This window comes from Fistularia commersonii, chromosome 30, assembly GCF_037954325.1.
Source record: "Fistularia commersonii isolate RoL2024-O1a breed Wild chromosome 30, RoL_Fcom_v1.0, whole genome shotgun sequence".
In the NCBI taxonomy this organism is placed as follows: Eukaryota; Metazoa; Chordata; class Actinopteri; order Syngnathiformes; family Fistulariidae; genus Fistularia; species Fistularia commersonii.
In genome coordinates this window covers 5076641-5095451 of record NC_141313.1, presented here as the reverse complement: position 1 = coordinate 5095451, position 18811 = coordinate 5076641, and the positions used below count along the sequence as shown (strand labels likewise).

At 40.2% G+C, this 18811-nt stretch overlaps 2 protein-coding genes across 3 annotated transcripts in view; one reads left to right on the top strand and one right to left on the bottom strand.

The window, feature by feature from the left end:
- ncaldb (neurocalcin delta b) overlaps window positions 1–3458 on the top strand; it is a 17679-nt gene extending 14221 nt beyond the window's left edge. The window contains exon 4 of the mRNA XM_086178213.1: window positions 533–3458. Within this exon, the coding sequence (XP_086034339.1) occupies window positions 533–627 (95 nt within the window). The 3' untranslated portion in view covers window positions 628–3458. The remainder of the gene's footprint in view (window positions 1–532) is intronic.
- grhl2b (grainyhead-like transcription factor 2b) lies at window positions 1758–18811 on the bottom strand. Of its 2 annotated transcripts, XM_086178212.1 has the most exons (16): window positions 18509–18811; window positions 15833–16022; window positions 14820–14887; window positions 14111–14489; window positions 13372–13430; window positions 13044–13200; window positions 12338–12449; window positions 9342–9436; window positions 7050–7208; window positions 6263–6320; window positions 5983–6122; window positions 5273–5310; window positions 4988–5082; window positions 4246–4331; window positions 4092–4156; window positions 1758–4004 (listed from the first exon to the last, which is right to left on the bottom strand). In XM_086178212.1, exons 1-16 carry the CDS (start codon window positions 18526–18528, stop codon window positions 3890–3892), a joined length of 1836 nt encoding a protein of 611 aa, XP_086034338.1. In that variant the 5' UTR covers window positions 18529–18811; the 3' UTR covers window positions 1758–3889. The 2 variants fall into 2 exon arrangements, 1 of the variants encoding a protein (XP_086034338.1); XR_015109162.1 differs by lacking the exon at window positions 1758–4004 and having other exon boundaries at window positions 4091–4156; window positions 4246–4333; window positions 4991–5082.

Here is an 18811-nt window from a genome sequence, read left to right as displayed (position 1 = left end):
CAATGAAAACACTGACATGAGACACTGTTCACTTTATTTTAAAGATTTTGGTCAGAACTGAAGGCTTGAGTTCTTATGATGTGAACTGTGTTTGAAGTCTTCAAAATAATTAACCTATTTTTGTTATTCTTAATTTATAACTCTTTATATCCTTTGTGTTGTAACTGTACATTGTTTTTAGTAGATCATCTTTATTTTCAGTGGTTCCAGGGTCTCTGGATATTTGGAAGAGTCAAATCTTATCTAGAAAATAAGGGATTAATGATCAAATAGTGCAGTTACCTGATTGTAAAACAAATGCAAAGGCAAAAGAAAATTAGGTTTGTTTTGAAAAAAAAATGACAACAGAGCGTGCGTACAGGTTTACTTTATTCCTGGTGAAAAACGGTCTATGTCATAACATTAATTAGACAATACGAGGCGTAAGTATCGCAATCGCATCGCATCTGGGAAGATTTTGATCAAATCTATTTCCAGTGGCAACAAATTATCACTGAACACAATCTAATTGCCTTCTCTGTGTGCGTTTCAGGTAAACTGTCTCTGGAGGAGTTTGTAGAGGGCGCCAAAAACGATCCCTCCATCGTGCGGCTGCTTCAGTGTGACCCCAGCAGTGCTGGGCAGTAAACACAAGGACTTCTCCCCTCTGCAGTTCGATTTAACTCCCACTTGTTTCCAAATCTGTTGTGGCCGGCCTAGACATCTGACCACCCCAACTATAGAGGCACATGCATTGAGGTGTACACAGAACCACACAAACTACAAATACCAAAGCCAGACACTTATTTAATTGCATCGTAATCTCACACACACACACACACACACATACAAAGACACAGATGCTCATGCTGCTCATGTGCCTCTATGTCTGGTCTCAAGCTCCACACAGCAGGGGTTTCATAGATACAAACACGTCCCTCACCAGACTCATCACAGACCCCACAAACACAGAATCATCCAGCGAGGATAATCCAACAAGTTCAGTACGTCTGGGTCCCCACAGAATTGAGGCAATTCCCAAGCTTCCTCTTTTTCTGTTGTTTGCTACTTTGGAAAGGGAATCGCCCTCCTTTTTGTTCCCTCTTAGTGACTTGGGTTGCCGTGTGATGATGGACAGACCTTTACAAAGTATTGCAGTTTAACTCTGAGGTAACACTGGAAGAAATTAAATATATTAGTCTGGGAGTGTTTGCACTCCTGTTTGCAACCTACGGTATGGCAACATGGGGGGGAGGGGGGTTGCTGGACATCTGGGAAATGTAGTTTTTAATTGCAAAGAATTTTAGATGGCATGAAAGACTTTTTTTAAAGTGTGCGTTTTGGAAGAATGTTACGAAAACTAAACTGACTCAGATTTAAAAGTGAAGGGGAAATTTTAACATGTTATACTTTGGTTCTTTTGAAAGTGACTTGTTTTTTTTTGTTCTCTCTCTCTCTCTCTCTCTCTCTCACACACACGCACACACACGCATGCACTTCACATATACAGACTTGACATTTAAACTGAGCTGTGATTTACTTTCAACTACGGTTCAACAAGTGTATAAACAAAAAAAAGGTAGATGTTATATGAAAATATAGTAAATACTTTTTTTCTATGTGATAAAATTGTGGCAATTGGCTGCAATGGATGAGATTCACTTTAAAACTTTGACGTATAAATTATTGGAATGTGTTGAATGAACGTTTTATTTTCTTTTACTTGACGCAGAAGGTATGAAAGAAAGTTGTACAGTATATTCACTCATATTTATGGTAGCGATGTTTAAAAGAAACAAAAAAAGGAGAGGACCACACATATTGCTATTCACTCCGCTTTCACCAATTGCTACATTTCAGACTTCGAGACACTTTGTCTAATTGTTGTGAGAAAATCCCAGTATCTCAGACTTGCATTGTATTTCCCAAAAAGCCTGGTAAATGTGGGCAAATGATTTTGTTTCCACTGTGCTGTCAAAGGGTGTGCATACAAAAACTGTCGTTGTAGAGTCTGAAGAGCTTGGGTGTTCATGCAAATTTATCCTAAATGTGCACATTCTTCACCTCCATCGTAACAACCGGATCACATGCAGGGGTTGGGGGAGGTTGCGAGTTGTAAGATATCTTCAGAATTTGCCGCTGTTTTCAGTCAGTCTTTCATTCTGCAGTCTCGCCTCACCTCCGCTCAGGTGGCGTTCACCCATATTAGCTGGTTTTTCATAGATTTGCCAGCAGCTCTTTGGAGTTTCCATTCTGTGTATTTGCCCCTGCTGGCCTGAATACATGAGTTGTTGGGCACTGCTTTGAAAAACAAGACAAAATAAACAGCAGATTTTCCAGAAATCGGCACATTTCAATGAGTCAGTCAGGTTTCTCGATTCCGCTTTTCACTTCAATAGCATTTTGTGGTCAAGTGCCAAATGTAGATGATTAATTGATTTAAAAAAAAAACAAACAAAAAAAAACCTCACAGTATTGTATCCATTTATACTGTACAATTGTCACCTGTTGAACAAAAAAACTTTGTCGCTCTCATTTTGTAGATTTTGTATTAACTTGCATTATGTGTTCGATGTAGGATGTCCATTTTGTTAATTTAATAAAGACAAAATGGGGAAATGTTCCTCTGTTTTTTTTTTATAAGCTACATTTTGACCAGAGCCACATGGTTGTGGTAAAATGTTGTATTGGATATACTGATGTGACCTTAGTGCATGGAGTTTGAATTATAATGTTTTCAATTAACATCCAGGATAAAGTGTTGTGGCTTCAGCAATTCCCTGACTTTTAATGTCATCTCAGCTTTATTACAATGAGTACAATGTTATTTGAGGGACTGAAATCAAAAAAAAACATTCAGGCTGTGGAGACTAACCGAGAAAACAGGTAAAGTCCAGCCCTTCAAATGCAGTTCAACACCAAGTTTTGCATATCTTTTAATTCCTATTCTATGTTTTATTCCTTTAAATCACTTGCTTGTAGTTAACATGCACCCAAAAGTTTGATGTGAGTTAACTTCAGTTTGTTGTGTTGGAAATGTTTTGGTGGCAAATATTTAATGTATTTTAAAGGTACAAATGTACATATTAAACTTGTTGTCATTGTGAGCATGTAAACATCCTTACATTAACATTTAGCCTCACGGAGCTCAAGATATGGCTTTATTATCTTTATTTTATCTTTTAAATGCAGCCAAGAATGGGAGATGCAGACAACCCAGTGTCATTTGCGCCATCATATTACAGTATTTTTGTGTTCCTGCCATTTCATAATGAGCCCTACGAACACAAACCCTTCACATCTTTCTTTAAATGTAAGTACTGAAACAACTCTGGACCATGTTTACAGAGCGTGACATTCTGTTAAGTTACTGAAATGTCAAGTACTTGAAATGTTTGGATAAATTGCTAGACAAATGCAAAGTACTGTTATTAAAAAGCCTCAATAAATAAGCTAGAAAAGAAACAATAAAAAAAAAATGGCTGGCATGCAAAACAAGCTGCTAATCAACTAGTTGAAGCGGTGGCTACATGCTTCACATCAGGTATATCATGAGGCTACTCCTGACGCTTATTTGGCAAGCACACAAGTATGTACAGAGAATTAAAGAGCAAACTCTTTTATACAATAAAAACAAGTCAGTGAGTGGAGAGACAGATCTGCACTCTGTCATCCCTCCGGTCAGTGTTAACTAGCGGTGAATTCAACTAACGTGTCCGTTTGAGTCATTGCCTTTGTTGCTGAGCAGGCGATGCCTCGAAGAGTAACAGAACCCCAGACTGGTGATGCTGACCTCAAAGCGTCTCGGAGTGACACCACCAACCGCCTGTCAGCCAGTCCATAGCAGCCTAATTGATTTTAGGTAATCAGTCTTATTTCATCTCAACCCCTCTGCCTGTCAGGGTGACCATCAAATCTCTGTCAGCGTGATCTTGTAGCTGTCCGCGTAGCTCTCCACGTTGAGGATAAAGGTGTCTTCATTGGAATAGTGCTCAATGATGTTATCGTCCATGTTCACCAGGATCCTAAAGAAAGATGTTAAAAATAATTTGACTTTTGCTTCTTATACGTTTCCCTTTTGTTAACAAGAAGCGGCAAATGGTTTTTCTCACCCCTTTTTACTTTTCTTGTACACTTTGGCCATCTTCTCCATCGGCACACCGTATTTCTCTGATATCTACAGAAGACAAATGAGAGCAGCTGGTGAAGAGGAGCTCGGCTGCCAACTAATCGTGCTCTTCTTGCGCTAACAAAGACGCCACTGACCGCGTCCATCAAGCCCCTTAGCGTCGGAGACTTGAGCATCAGCGCGTCGAAGACCTCATCGTTTTCTTTTCTTACGTACAGCAGCACTGCGGAGTGAGGACCAAGAGGGAGAACAGAGCTGAAGCACAGGCTAGTTTCACTTCTCAGCAAATACGAATCCAGGGCTAAGGTAATCCTCTTAAAACATTTGGAAAAAACAGGCAAGAATAATGTGAACCCTCAGGCTCAGTTCTCCAACATGAAAAAAGTGTTTTTCTGCCTTTTAAAATAAAATCATTCTCACAAGCATGTTTTATGTATGCCGCCCTATCTGCACAAAAAAGGAAATGTATCCCGCTGTGTATCCCGCAGCTCGACTTCCTGCATGCAAATCATGACAAATGTATTTTTCAACAAAATATTACCCTGAGATATTGCGATCTGTAAAGCAAAAAAACGCTTTTCTTACAAAACCAATGGTTCAGCCAGCTCAGAAATATCTTTAATGCAAAACATGAATTTATTCTTCCATTGTAAGAGGGTTTTAGAGTTCAAGGGTGGGAGTTTGATTAGTTTTGCTGAAGGTAGAAACACTGATCGCTACCAGTATTACAAGGCAACCAGCAAGGGATCACTGCAAATCACTGAATTTACCCCAAAATATTGATGTAAACCTTTAAAGTACAAATCTATGTATTCTTCTCAGACAGAATGATGTACTGTGGAAGATAAAAGATAGGAAGAGAGAGCCACCAATTTGTACCTTTTTTCTTGTGAGGCTCCTCTTTGATCTGTTTCTGAGGCGATGGACACAAATCTTCATCTGAGGGCCTGAACATCCTCTTCACCAGCACACTCCTGGAGACAGATAAACAAGCAAACAAAACAACAGAAACAATCATGTCACGTGTCGCACCCAAAACACATTTTCTCTGCATCTGTGGCGGCATGCCCTTTCTCTAGAGGTGCGCTTGTCTTATCTGTAAATGTTTTCATTTGCATAGCCTGTATTTGCAGACTTGATGTAAATGAAATACTCCTCACTCACCCTTCTCTCTCCATCTCCTCTGTGTTGAAGGTAAATACCTACAAAAGAAAAATAAGATAAGCAGATTAATGCACTTTCTTACGGTAATGAGCTTTATTGTGTTTTGGAGTGCCAAGATGGCTCTTGATAATCAGCAGGGGCCCATTTGGACTAATAAAATTGAATCCGATTCCAAGATAATCTGGTGTTTCGACATTTCACAACAAATCTGATAATGTGATTCTAATATCATGAAGAACTCAGATATAAGCCTAGTTTTAAACTGATTCTTGAATCTGATTTGTCATGCTGACTGTATTTCAGGTTTGCAGGCAAGAAGTGGAAACATGAATCCTAATATTTGAGGTTTTCACAAATGTGAAAAAGAAATGACTAAAAAATGTTGTTGTTTTTTTTTTGCCTGAGACGGAGCAACACAACTGGGAGCTTGCAATGAAGTTACAGCAAGTTTCTAAATTCAATATTGGTTGAAAATACTTGTTAAAATATTCATAGAAAATAGTTTGGCAGGCTGGATAAAAAAAGCAAAATGGGAGGGATGTGGCCCGCGGGCCATTAAAACGCCCAGGTCTCAGTTACAGAAAGTTTGCAAACCCCAGGATCAATGGAAATTAAACAAAAATGTAATTCTTTGAAGATTGTTGTTCATGTCATTTCAGCTGCTGAAGGTGAACTAAGCGAAAAAGGTGGTGAGGACACAGGACACACACCTGCCCGGCCCTCTGCAGGTTGCCGAAGTGCACGTCGGGGATGAAGAGGACTGGTTGGGCCTCCAGGTCACTCATGGTCTTGAAGTAAGTCGTGTCGGACTTTTTGGGAACAGTTATCACACCTATACCTCCATCTTTCCCTGAATACCAAAGTAGAGGAAGGGGAGGGTTAGCTTCTCAAGCGTGTGGTCTTTTCACTCAAACAGACATAAAGAATCTCTTCACAGAGGCTTCTCTTTGCTTTAATATCACAAAGAAAGAAAAAAAAAAAAGCCCTAACCTTTTGACTTCTTGCGGAACAGCTTTCTCTCTTCGTCTCTTATCTTCCGTTCGGCTCCCTGACAGAAAAATCAAACACACTGCGTCATTTCTGCAGTACTGAAATAAAAAAAAGACCTCGCCTGAAGCGGGTGGACAGAACCTGATGTGAGCGTGGATGCTCGGTTTACAGAGAAAGCCACTAGAGGGAGGGCTGCTGTCATGATTTAACCCCCCCTCCACACCCACACACACACACGCACACACACATGCACAGTCCAACTTCACATGCCGTTTTTTTTTTTTTTTAATGGTGGCCGTATAATAAACACAGGATTTTTGCACTGTGGATTTATGGTGAAGGACACAAAAGCTTGAAAAATGGCAGACACGTTCAAGCCAAAACACAAGGAGGCCTGCCTCTCATGTTTCCAGTGATTGTTTTGAAAATCTGGACCAGAAATTAATCTGCAATTTATCACACGCACTGTGAACTGAAAGCTTATTTGAAACAACCTTGACTTTGGAAAGGTGGTGAAGCTTCTTACAAACGCAGTTTAAATCCTAACTGAAATGGTTGAGTAACTTTTTCTGTCTACAATCATTGAATCGTTGAATTAGTAAAACTAATCCTCTGACAAATGGTGATTAAATATAGTCTGACAATACATCCTCGCTGTGCGGATTTTATTTTTTGATTACTGTTTTTACATTGCCAATGTGCACATTTTAATTGCTCCATGATTTTCTTTCATAGGGACGGATACGTCTGGATACCTCAAAGTGACGGACAGGAATTAACTCTTCACCTTGTCACAGAAGACCTTTATCTGTGAGTACGCTCGGTGCAGCGGCTTGTTGCTACGATTGTTATAGCTGTACGTGTCGATCTGGATCATCAGAGGGAGCCCCTTCACGCCTTTCTGAGAGGAAAAGTCTGTGCTCAGACAGTTGACCGTGATGAAAATCTGCCAAAGAGGGAGAGAAAGAGCACACACACACACACACACACACACACACACACACACACACACACACACACACACACACACACACACACACACACACACACACACACACACACACACACACACACACACACACACACAATAGATGCACACATTCAGCCGTCATGAATAACTAAAATTAGTCTTCTGTTGTGGTAAATGAGGGTGTTCGTTCCTTTAGATTGTCTATGTGAGGTTTGACTGGCTCTAATTTTAACCCAAGACATCCACAATGATCCAGATTGGTAATTACATGCTGATGACTGATATTCTGTGACTTTTTTTTAAGTAATTTCTGAGGGGAGTAATTTACTCTTGTGGAAATTTCCTGTGCTTTTGGAATTAAATAATCAATGGATAGGGAAATTCTTGATAAAGCTACAGATGTAAAAATTATATTTCAATGGAACCTGAATTTATTTGGTTATTTAAAGTGTTTGTCATATCAACAATGAAATCAGTCAAAGAATATTTTTTCCTGCAGTACCATGTCTTTTGACATTTCCTTTGAATATTTCTGATTAATTTTAATCCTTTGAGCATCAAATATTAAGTTCAACACTGTGGAATTTAACAAGCAACGTCAGCTTGGCCTTTTCATGAACACAGTCACTTGTCTTTAGTTATGTTCATTTACTTTTAACACACAAACGACCAACCTTATGTCTGATTATTTTCAATATTGTGTATATTGTGTTCTGAATATTAATAAATTGCACAATCTAACTCATGGAAGTTAATCGTAAGAGGGTTTAGTATTTTCGCATCCTGGGAAGGATGACAAAGAAGCAGAGCCCAATAACACACACCTTCTCAATAACAATTAGCAACATATTCATATTGAAGAGGACAGTTAAACAGACGTGCAATGATATCCCGATCCCGCCAACATCTCCCGCCTGTGTTAACACCTGTTCCTTCACTATAACAGGCATATCCAGGCTAATGGAGATTAGCAAAAAAGAGGATACCGAGAGGGAGAGATGAAGAGAAAAGAAGAATAAATATTAGCTCAGAGAAGTGTGCTTGGATTTCCTCCAGCATTGGCTTTGTCCCAGGGCTGCTATTACAATATAACACACACACACACACACACACATATTCAAACAGAAATGAGGGCAAAACAAACAACAGAGGGTGGGGACGGGGATTGTTCTGTGTTGGCCCTTGGGGGCCCATTGAGTTGAAATGGCGACAGCTAAGGCTCCATTTAAGGAGCGGTCAGAGGGAGTGGGCTTCTCACATAAAGCAGACAAACGCAAAAAACAAACACCACTGTCCACCAGGTTTATGACTAATGCAGTCAGTAAAGGGACATTAATCGGTTTATGACCTGCCAACTGAAGACAGCAAGGTCTCCATTATCGCCGGGCTAATCAAAATATTATTTATCGCTGTTTGTGTCGATGAGTTCATAGTGCGGCATAAAAATATCCGCAGCTGAAGAAATGTCAGGAGGCGCAAGTGATGCTAAAACACTCCACCAGTTTCAAGGAGATTGGGTAACTTTCCTTACTGTGACAAATACACAGCGACCTCCACCACCATGATTTTACCAAGGATATTTAGATTAACACTCATTAATACCTAAATATACCGATTTCTACCTATTTACATGAAAGCCTTAAATGACAGTTAGTTTCTCATGTTTCTCATATTCACATATGTGAGCTGCAAAATGTTTGTGAATTTTTCTCTTTTTCGAAGTCTGCCCCCCCCTCACCCAAAACCCCCCCGAAGTCTCTTTACATTACTGGGTAATTATTTATTCGCCATAAAGTCCAGTTTTTAACCCTCCTGGGTCTGTAGAAGATTGCAGGCTGCTGGGAGCACAGTGACGGTTATGGATGATTTTGTAGGCCTTTGTTTAGAGTGGGTCGGTATGTGTTTGTGATGTCTACAAGTCAAACGCTTCCATCGCTGTTGCTTTGTCAAGTACGTTTGTTTGCCAACAACTGAAAAAAGAACCTGTTTCACAGCTTCTTTTTTTTTTCCCAACGTCTATAACATTACCTCAGCAAGTGTAAACAGTTTGTGGAAAAATTGCCTTCGTGTGAAAAGTGAACAGTACGATAGTATTTTTTTTTTTCTTACCTTAGCTTCTTCATTCACGTCCCAGGTGAAGGAGACAGCATTGTAAGCAATTTCCTCGATGTTGCCGATTGTGTGGAAGCTCTCCTTGTAATCGGCTGTGAGGGGAAAAACAATGAAATGGGTTTACGCTTTTTCAATCACAGTTACTGCTCCGGCCCACCTCGGGATGGACCCACAGGGACTTTTCCTCCAGATCAGGGGAAACAAATCTGACCAAATATCAGACCTCCACATTACAGAAATCCCTGCACACACAGCGGAGGCCGATCGGTAGAGAACACAAGCAAGTAGCTATTATTTGTGGAGATAAGCCATCGAATGGCACGCTTCAATTTTTAAAGATAAACCTCTTATCTGCCTGGGCAAACAAGCTCTCTTGCTTCAAAGGCCGCAGACAGAAACTCAATAGGATGTGCGACTCTCAGGATCGTAAAAATGGTCACGGGGTGAATTGACAGCGGCATTGCAAACAGGAGGGGAAGTGAAATTTACCAGAACGTGGCGGAAAGATCTGTGTGCACAGCTACCTTTCCTTAGACTTGCTCGTACTGACTGTGTATTTTGATCTTCTTCTGTTTGGTGTCTTTCAGGTCAAACGGAAACCTCCTATTGACGAAAGCAAATTATGCTTTTAAGCTGATTTACAGGAATAAACTGGCTTTTTGCATCTTTTGCATCATTAACTTGAGTCAGAGGGTATAAAAGGGTGGCTCCAGTCTTACTGATAACCTCCCTCTCCCACCTTTCGTGACCTCTGAACTCTTCTGTCATCCTAACTACCATCATAGCAACACTTCCTCGACAGGTGCAAAACATGTACCTCTACTAGAAACTCCCATTAATTGAAACCCATTCAGATGGTTCTTTTCTGCTACACGACCCCGGGGGGCAAAATCCTTCAGCCTGACCCGACCCCCCTACAACGCAACTCAAACCAGCTCTCGGGGCATCCTCAGGTTACAAGCTCACTTCCTCCATTGAGCAAGTTGAGATAAGTCCCTGTGAGTTGTCAGAGACACAGAGCATCCAAAATGTCGGTTAGGTCTGAAGCTATCTGTCTAGCAGCTGAACTACAAATATAATCCTGGACAATTTTAAATCTAAATACCTGGTTTCTGGCCTGGTGTCTTTCATTCATATAAAGTCTGTGATCTAAAACCGAAACCTTCTTTTAGAGTCAGTCGGATAAAAAAAAAAAGTTCTTTGAACACATTAGCTTGTTACAGATCAATGCAGTTTCTACAATAATTAACACATAGCCTTAAGATAAAAAACAAAACAAAGCAGTCCATATACTGCAGAAAGGAAACTGAATTATTCAACCGTGGTATCTTAAGAATAAGTATGTTAAACACACATCGTGGACTATCGTGTGTTGATCCACTGAGTGTGCAGGTAGAGATAACAGTGAGCATGATGTAGGAACTTGACGGGAATATTGCTCAGCCCAGAAAAGTACGGTTGAACACACATCCTGAGAAAATTCTTAGTAGTTTGCTGTTACGCATAGTTATACTTTCCCATGCCTCCGTTGGAAGTTCCCCATAGAGATACTTTGGTTCTGCTGAGAACTTTTATGAAAAGTGGAATTTTTTAGATACACCCATTCCATCACTGCCTCAGGGTTGAAAAACAAAAATCCCAGGCAAGCTTCTGCTTTAGAAACTAAAATGTAAAGCCAACATAGAAACAGAAAAACTGTTTTTCTCCCAATTGAGCCTTGAGTCTATATCTAAAATTGGGTAAATTCCCCTGGATAAAGAACATCACAGCAGAATTCCTCTTAATCTTGGTCTGTTTTCTATTTTCCTCCCGGCCATATAGTGGTTAAATTCTTATAATAACCAGCTTGTTAAAAATGGCATCAAGACTTAAAAGTTGAGGGTAACTATTGAGAATTGAAAAAAAATGAAACTGCTGAATTACATGACACAACTGACATTCATTAGAAAATCAGTGGTTTTCTTAGCGCTAAAGCTAGGAAAGCATTAGCACATCTTTTTTGGGGGGCGGGGTTTATTCTTTTATTTTGTTTAATTTGCACAAAGTATAAAAATTACGATTTTGTGAATTAGGGAAGGAAAAATTATTGTTATTGCTAGTGTTAGGAAGGTTTTAGTAGTCAGTGTAATTTTCTTTAGAGGTTAGCAGTCTTATGCTAGCATTTTATAAAGTGCAGTTTTTCAATATTCAATAGGAAAAGACCAACTGCAAACATTTGTATTCGAGTATTTTTTCCCACTATAGATACATGTGAGACTTGTAATCAGATGAGGACTGCTTTTGGAACAAAACAAGGGAAAAAAATTACCAAGGATTACTTTCAACAGACCAAAACCAACAGTTGCATTTTGCATTCCAATCCCTGTCTTAACAAGCTGTATATTTGCGCCTGTGTGTGTATTTGTGTGTGTGTGTGAGTGTATGTGTGTGGGTGAACGTCTTTCCCATCCCCAAGTCTCCCACATACCTCTGACTGTTCGCCTGGTTAGCAGGCCTGAGCTTGTCCGAAAACAAACATGCCTACAAGTCTCACACGCACTCGTCCAACAAGGCATAGAAAAGCTTAGTGGAAATGTAAATCCATTCATCCACAATGAAAGCACACAGGGGCACACAAAAGGTCAAAGGTTACGGAACAGACAGCCATCATGCACCTGTGTTGCGTGGTTCTGATATCCAACTGTTAAATCCCAAGAGATGTTATGTGTCAGTTCCATTTTCAGCGGTGTGCATGTGTGTGTGTACATGTGCGTGTGTGATGTCGGTGGGCAACTGAGTTGCCTAAGGCAGACAGTTGGGTGGGGACATGTTTGCTCTCATACCTACTCTACTACCTAAGAGTATTTGGGCATAACAATAACACGCGTCTCTTGTAGTTCGTGTATTTCCATCATTTAATCTGACAAATGTGGGTGTTGAAGATTGTGCTGTAAACCTGTAAACATGGACCCGGTGGGGGTAGCAGGATGAGGAGAATGGCTGCAGCGACTTACCGATGTCCAGGACTCTCTGTTTGGCCGTGTGCTGCCGCGAATGCCAGTACTTCCAGTATTTCAGCTGCTCATCTCGGTTTTTATCTTCGCTGAAAACCACCATGATCACGCTCTGAAACAACCCGGGAGGGAAGTTACAATGAATATCGTTTGGGGGGCTCATGATTCCAGTTCGATTATTTCAAATCCAAACCTCACGTTTCCTTTGTAATCCTATCACCGAATTAGCACTTAAGTTTCAACTGTATATTTTCAGACATTAGTTCTATCAGTAATATTAACAGATGAGCAAATAACACCAATCCAGACTGCCAAACTATTTTCTTTCAATATTTGTTAAATATTTTCAGTCAATATTGAATTTAAAAACTCCTTATTTTTCCTATTGTTTAACTTTGTATGGATGATTACATACAAAATAATGTCGGTACATTTATATGATCATTAATGATTTTAAAGTTGAAGTTTAAAGTTTTAAAAATGGCCAAAAATTTGAATATTTAAATTGCAATTTTCAATTTCCATGATACGTAGTTGGCCTGTGCATATGAATTAAAAAAGAAATGTGGCCTGCCAGCCAAAATAATTGCCCACTCCAGCCCTAAGGCATTCTTCACCTGCTGTTCCCTTTATCTTAAAACTGCAGAACATATTCGAGGGCCAGAAAGCAAAGCGATTACGTGAAAGAGGAGGCTGATCTACTCACCCGAACTTTGCTGATGGGGTGACGGAGGCGCTTGTTGGCGCTGAGCTCATTCAGAGTTACCGCGTAGAACTGGCCCTTGTTCAGGTAGGTCATCGGACCCTCGCCCTGTTTCTGACGCAGCGAGCGGGTGGCGTCGAGTGTGTACTGAAAGGTGTCACTGTCCAGAGATGAACACACACACACAGAATAACTCAACAACATCGCCTGGATTCTCACACTCCAGGTCAGCTTTGCTTTTCCTGCGAGCCTCATTGTTCATGATGAACTGATTCAAGATAGGCACTTCATTGTGTCCACATTTTAACGTGTGTGTAATGCAAAAACCTACACTCCCTCCTGGTGAAACAAGAAGTCGTCTGAAGCCAGAGAGGAGGGTGTGTGATACTTCTGTGAAAATAAGACAGAGGAAGTGATTCCGGTAAACTGGAAAAGCTCATTTAGCTTGAAAAAGAAAGAAACTCAATACCCACTTGTCGCTTTCTGGGGAACATCCGATGTCTGTCTTGTTACAAACTGTCTAAGCCTGTTATTTCATCAACAAGCTTTCAGATGTCAATTTTCAAAATACTGACACATCCTGCTTACCATCTTTCTACATCTCCTGCTTCCTAGAACCACTCGCTGCCTTTCAATAAGCTCTAAATTATTCCTGAAACCTCGCTCGGCTGTAATTTGTACGTGCAGATAGAGGAGTTAATAGCGAGAGAAAAACTACAAGAGGGAATTTGTCCAATGAGAAAATAATGAAAGCGATTTTTTCCAACAAACATATTCATGCAACTCTGCCCTTACTTTGCTGTTACTGGATCTTTTTAAAGTGAGTTCCAGGAATTAACCCTTAAATGCTGAGGACTGTGGCTAAAAAATAGGGACTCATTTCTGTCCGGGTTGTATGAGATTAATCTGTAACGGTGGTGGTGTAACGATGAAGATGATGACCATCTCTCTGTTTGTCTGTTAAATGTAGCTTTTTGAATTGATACAAGCCTATCTGAAGAGAAATCATTATCTGAATTGTTTCTGAATAAAACAACCAGTGAGTGCAGACGTCAAGGCCCAGCTCTTACCGCTTCTCTCTCCTCCTCGTACGGGCTGTCGGGAGGACTCTGCTGGTCCTCCTTCACGTAGGAGCTGTGACTGACAGTGGTCACTTCGTATGGACTCTGCTCATAGATGACCCTTGCTGACTCCTCCCCTTCCATCCTGTAGTGGAGCCCGGCGCCTGTCATGAAGACAGGGGCGTAAACCTCTGCCTTCACCAAGGCTACAGCCGGCGCTCCTCCATCCCCTGGGCCCGGCCCTGCAGAGGAGCCGAACTGCTCCCGTTTTGCGTCTGGATTTTCCATGTTGAGTGACAGATTGACGGGGACCGTTTTGAGGACCTGGACGCGGTTGTCTACCGTCTCCACCTCTCCTTGGTTGCTGCCGTTGCCGGGCAACGAGGACCTGGCGACACAGGATGTGATCTGTGATGTGACCGTATGATGAGCTTCACGTGAGGTTTACTTTGGTCCTTAACATTACATTTGCCTTGTGTTTTTTTTTTCCAGATCCTAGTCATCAAAACTAATCAAGCGTCCAGTATCGTGAGAAAAGTCATTATTCATATATACACAAAGGTATTTATTTTTATCTATTCGGTGCAATCTCGCACAATTCTCGCATACTCTACTTATTGAGCTTCTCACAGCTCAAAAATGTCTGCCAGCAGCCACATGCCTTGTGTTTTATATGTTTTTCTTGCAACTTGTACATTTTCCAGTGGATATCACTGACCTTTTCTCCTGCTCTTCTGAAATTTCAACAACTTTAGGAGGTGGAAGGAGTCTCTTATCTTTAGGAACCTGGAAGGAAAGAAAGATCTATTGATGTACAACCAGATTTTTATAACTTTCATTATACAATGGATGATATTCTTGTTTTCTCTGAAGGCCTCAGAACACTAAACTACTAAGAACATATAATTACTTCCAAAAAACACGGTCGGTCATGAGGTCTTTTGTCCAACACAGTAAATCTGGGGCTCGCCTAACAGACAAGACGTTGCTGTAATTAACACTGAAATATTTGAAGCATCCAATTTCAAAAGGCAGGAGATGTCACCTCAAGTCATTCTGTCACAATTACAGATAAGGCTGTGCACTATGGGGAAAAAAATGAACTCAAACCCACTAATCTTTTTATTGATATCAGTGAGTCTGTCAAGATATCTGTTAAAGTATGGAAAGAGCATTTGCGGGGCAAAAAAATGATCACGTGTCCCTGACACAATGCGGAGTAGTTTACTTTCTCCTTGATTCAAATGCTCTGATTGCTGCATTCGAGGAACTTTATAAACCATTTAGATAACACGATCTGATGTTGCATTACTAATCTCGAATTTGAGTAATGGCCCTTCTGTTTAATACTTCTTGCAGGGATTTCTATTTGCAGTTTCTTGTTAAATTTCACGGAATGTCTCATTCATTTCTAGGTAATTATTTGCCATTTTTGATATTTAAATTCTTTCCCATATTCATATTATTTCTTGCTAATATTCTGAAAATTTCAGGGAAATTGTTGTCAGTTTTGAGGTTTATTTCCAAGTGCTCTTGCTTATTTTGAGGCGATTCCAATTGCTCATCTACAACAATGATTATCCCGTCATTTTTAACCATGTCTGGATACAGACAGTCAAATTGTGCCTCCGGGGTTTTGATTTAAAAAAAAATCCACAATACAATAAATCAAACGGAAATGTATCACCTTCCTCTGTGAGGTTTTATCAAATTTAAAAGTCAATGTCAAACCTTGTAGTAGTCGTAGAGCAGGCCCAGCGCATTGGCACTGTCCTCATCCCCGTTGATACTCATCATGGCCTTAGTGGCAGCTGTCAGTGGGTTCTCTAAGTACGAGCGCCATGCTTCATCTTCACTGGTATAGGCCCTCCGCACTGCAGGGAAGGAGCTCTCATTGGGGACCACCACCACCAAACGTTTGCTGACGGACACATACAATTGTCAGAATCGTCCGAACACAGAAAAAGAAAAAATAAGCTTACTTTTACAGGAGACCAATATCAACTCCAAACATACTTTTCACATTTGCTGGTCTAAGGCGGGGGTTCTCATAGTGGAAACTAGGAGCCCACAAACATTCAGGAGGCTAATACAGTGAGGGCCCCGAAATTTCCAGACTTCAGTGACAGAGAGCATTGGTTGCGTTTAATTATTTGCCTTGCTCTTAGACCTTTATTTTTATCAAACAGACATTGTTCTGTTTTATGCATTCCTTAAGGCTATTGTTACTGATAATAATAGTGATAGTAATAATGTAATATAGGAGGATGCATTCATATGATCATGTAATTGGATAACAATGAAACAATCAGGATTTATTACCAATAATATCCAAATTTGTTTTTTCTTATCGTTATTATTCAGGAATTAATTTATCAGATTTTTGTGAGTGAACACAAAATTATTAAAATATGTGTTATCAATATCAACTCATATCACATGGTACTGAATTAATTAAATTGTGCTGTATCAGAAAAAAATTTATTATATTGGCAAAGAATTGAAAGAATATCTTAATATGAGGAAATCAGCAATTTTTCTCCATGTCCTCATATTACTGCAACCCACATTCCCTCTAGATTAATCGGCTGATCATCTAATCATTGAAGATGTTTTGATTAAATATTTTCTTTGCACATTCATTTCCTACAATGAGGGAAATATTTGGCGATTGACCAATATTTAGACGGATTAGCCGGTAATAGGGATGAAAATAAATCAATAAACTGACAACAGGTGGGTGTGTGTGTGTGAGAGAGAGAGGGAGTGAGACAGAGCATGGGTTGGTCTCTGCTCTATAGCCCACTTAAGTCGAGATCACAGACCAGTTAAACACACAGTGTTGTCACAACATCTCTTTGAACGCAGTGAATCACAAGTGGGGCTCTGAATGTGTCAACTTGAGCTTAGACCATGTTACACAAAGAGTGATATCAGCGGTCGCACCTACAGGACAAGGAAACTGAAGCAAAGACTTATTTCAACACAGTCTTTACAGACTTAATTCAAATAATAATAATACTGTTTTATTTTTGCTTTTTGTCATCTGCTTGCTGCAGCACAAATTTTGCACAAAAATCACTTCATCACAGATTCCATTTATGCATCCGTCATTTTAGCCGTGAAATGTACAATGCACTTGGGAAATGTTAATAAAGATTACAAACGTGCTTTTGCTTTTGTGATGTATCAAACGCGAGGAAAAGGTCGGCTCAGGCGGCAGGAAGAAAACAAACACAAGGTCACACCCAAATCTGTGATGTTGTACGGATGCAAATTTCACATGAACCACGGAGGAAGGCGGTTGAGAAAAACGTGGACAAGGCATATTCAAAGCCATGCTATTTATTGCCTTCTTTATTTTTAGTTTTACTGATTATTTATAAGCACTAAAATCTCTGCAGGGAGACGACTATCAATTCAGACACCTGGAGCAGGTGATGTTTATAACATGACCAATTCAATTCACTAGAGTTGCATGAAGACTATATCTTCTCACAATAGCAGGAGACACCTGTTTTCACTGTGATGCTCCAACGATTGAGGCAGCAGAAGGGGACAGCAAATATTAGACATTTCATGGTTTAAACGCAGACAGGTGGCCCAACTACTATCAAGACATGTCATCAAAATATGAACAGTAATAATTAAAACTGTTTTTTAACAGTGATGTCAATCATTATGATTTTTTGATATTAGGATACACTGAAAAAAATCTGATAATCACACTACTGAAATCATTTTAGCTAAGGGTTTATTTTTTTTGAATATTTGACATCACGATAGACGTAATACAGTAAAATATGAATAATTCCAGAATTGCAATCTATCCTTGAATTTTAATTGGAAAAAAATAAAGTTGTAAGCAGGCGTGGCATTACAGTACAATTTAATGACTTTTACTGTTATTGTTAATAATCATGATGATAATGATGCTGATGATGTTATAAAGCTACATAAAAGGCCGGCAAGCTGCAAACTGGCTAAAATGAATTGCACACCACGTAATACGCAAAAATACACATTTTCTTCGTTGTTTTTTTTTTTTAATGTTTTTTCCATAATTTGAAGGGAATGTTTTGGAAAATCCCGTCTTTGCACTTTGCAGGCTCTTCCATCCGTCAAAAAAATGGCGAATTCGACTCCGTAACGAAATCCAAGGCACAAAGTTTACCTGTCAACTTTTCCCTCCAACTCCCCCTTACCCCCCCAAAAAAGTTTAATCTGAATCAGAAACAATCCAGGACAGACTAAACTGCGTCAAATGCTGATTTTTATCCCTCGGGCGGCACCAGGGGCCACCTTGGTCCCCCTTTTTTTACCCCAGGACTCCCACAGAAGAATCCCCCCCCCTTCACTCCCGACGGAAACCAGCAGAGAACCTCTCCGGCGCCTCGATCCACTTACTTGTCTGTCTCCTGTGACATATTTCGCTTCCTCTACGATTCTTCCTGGTGAAACTGGACTTTCAAGTCGGAGCAGGTAATAGAGTGAGCGAGGTGCCAGAAGTTGGTCTACAGGTAAGTCGACTTTTCTCCGTTCCTCCCCTGCCCCTCTCCGCCTCTCCACCCGGCAGGTGAAGCCGCTTTTGTCCCGGCAGCCAATCGCTCGGCTCCTAACGCATTTAGACACCGTTGGTTTTATTCGCATGAATAGTATAATTGCTTCATATTTTCTTGAACTATCATCTACTCTAAAATGTCAACCCCA

Bases quoted from the DNA above. Each gene is read 5' to 3' on its own strand.
- grhl2b (XM_086178212.1), bottom strand. From the start codon at position 18,528: ATGTCACAGGAGACAGACAA. The intron at 7,209-9,341 runs GTAAGAAAAAAA...CCTCTTTGGCAG, and splicing joins ACGTGAATGAAGAAGCTAAG to ATTTTCATCACGGTCAACTG. The intron at 6,123-6,262 runs GTTAGGGCTTTT...TTTGGTATTCAG, and splicing joins GTTCCGCAAGAAGTCAAAAG to GGAAAGATGGAGGTATAGGT.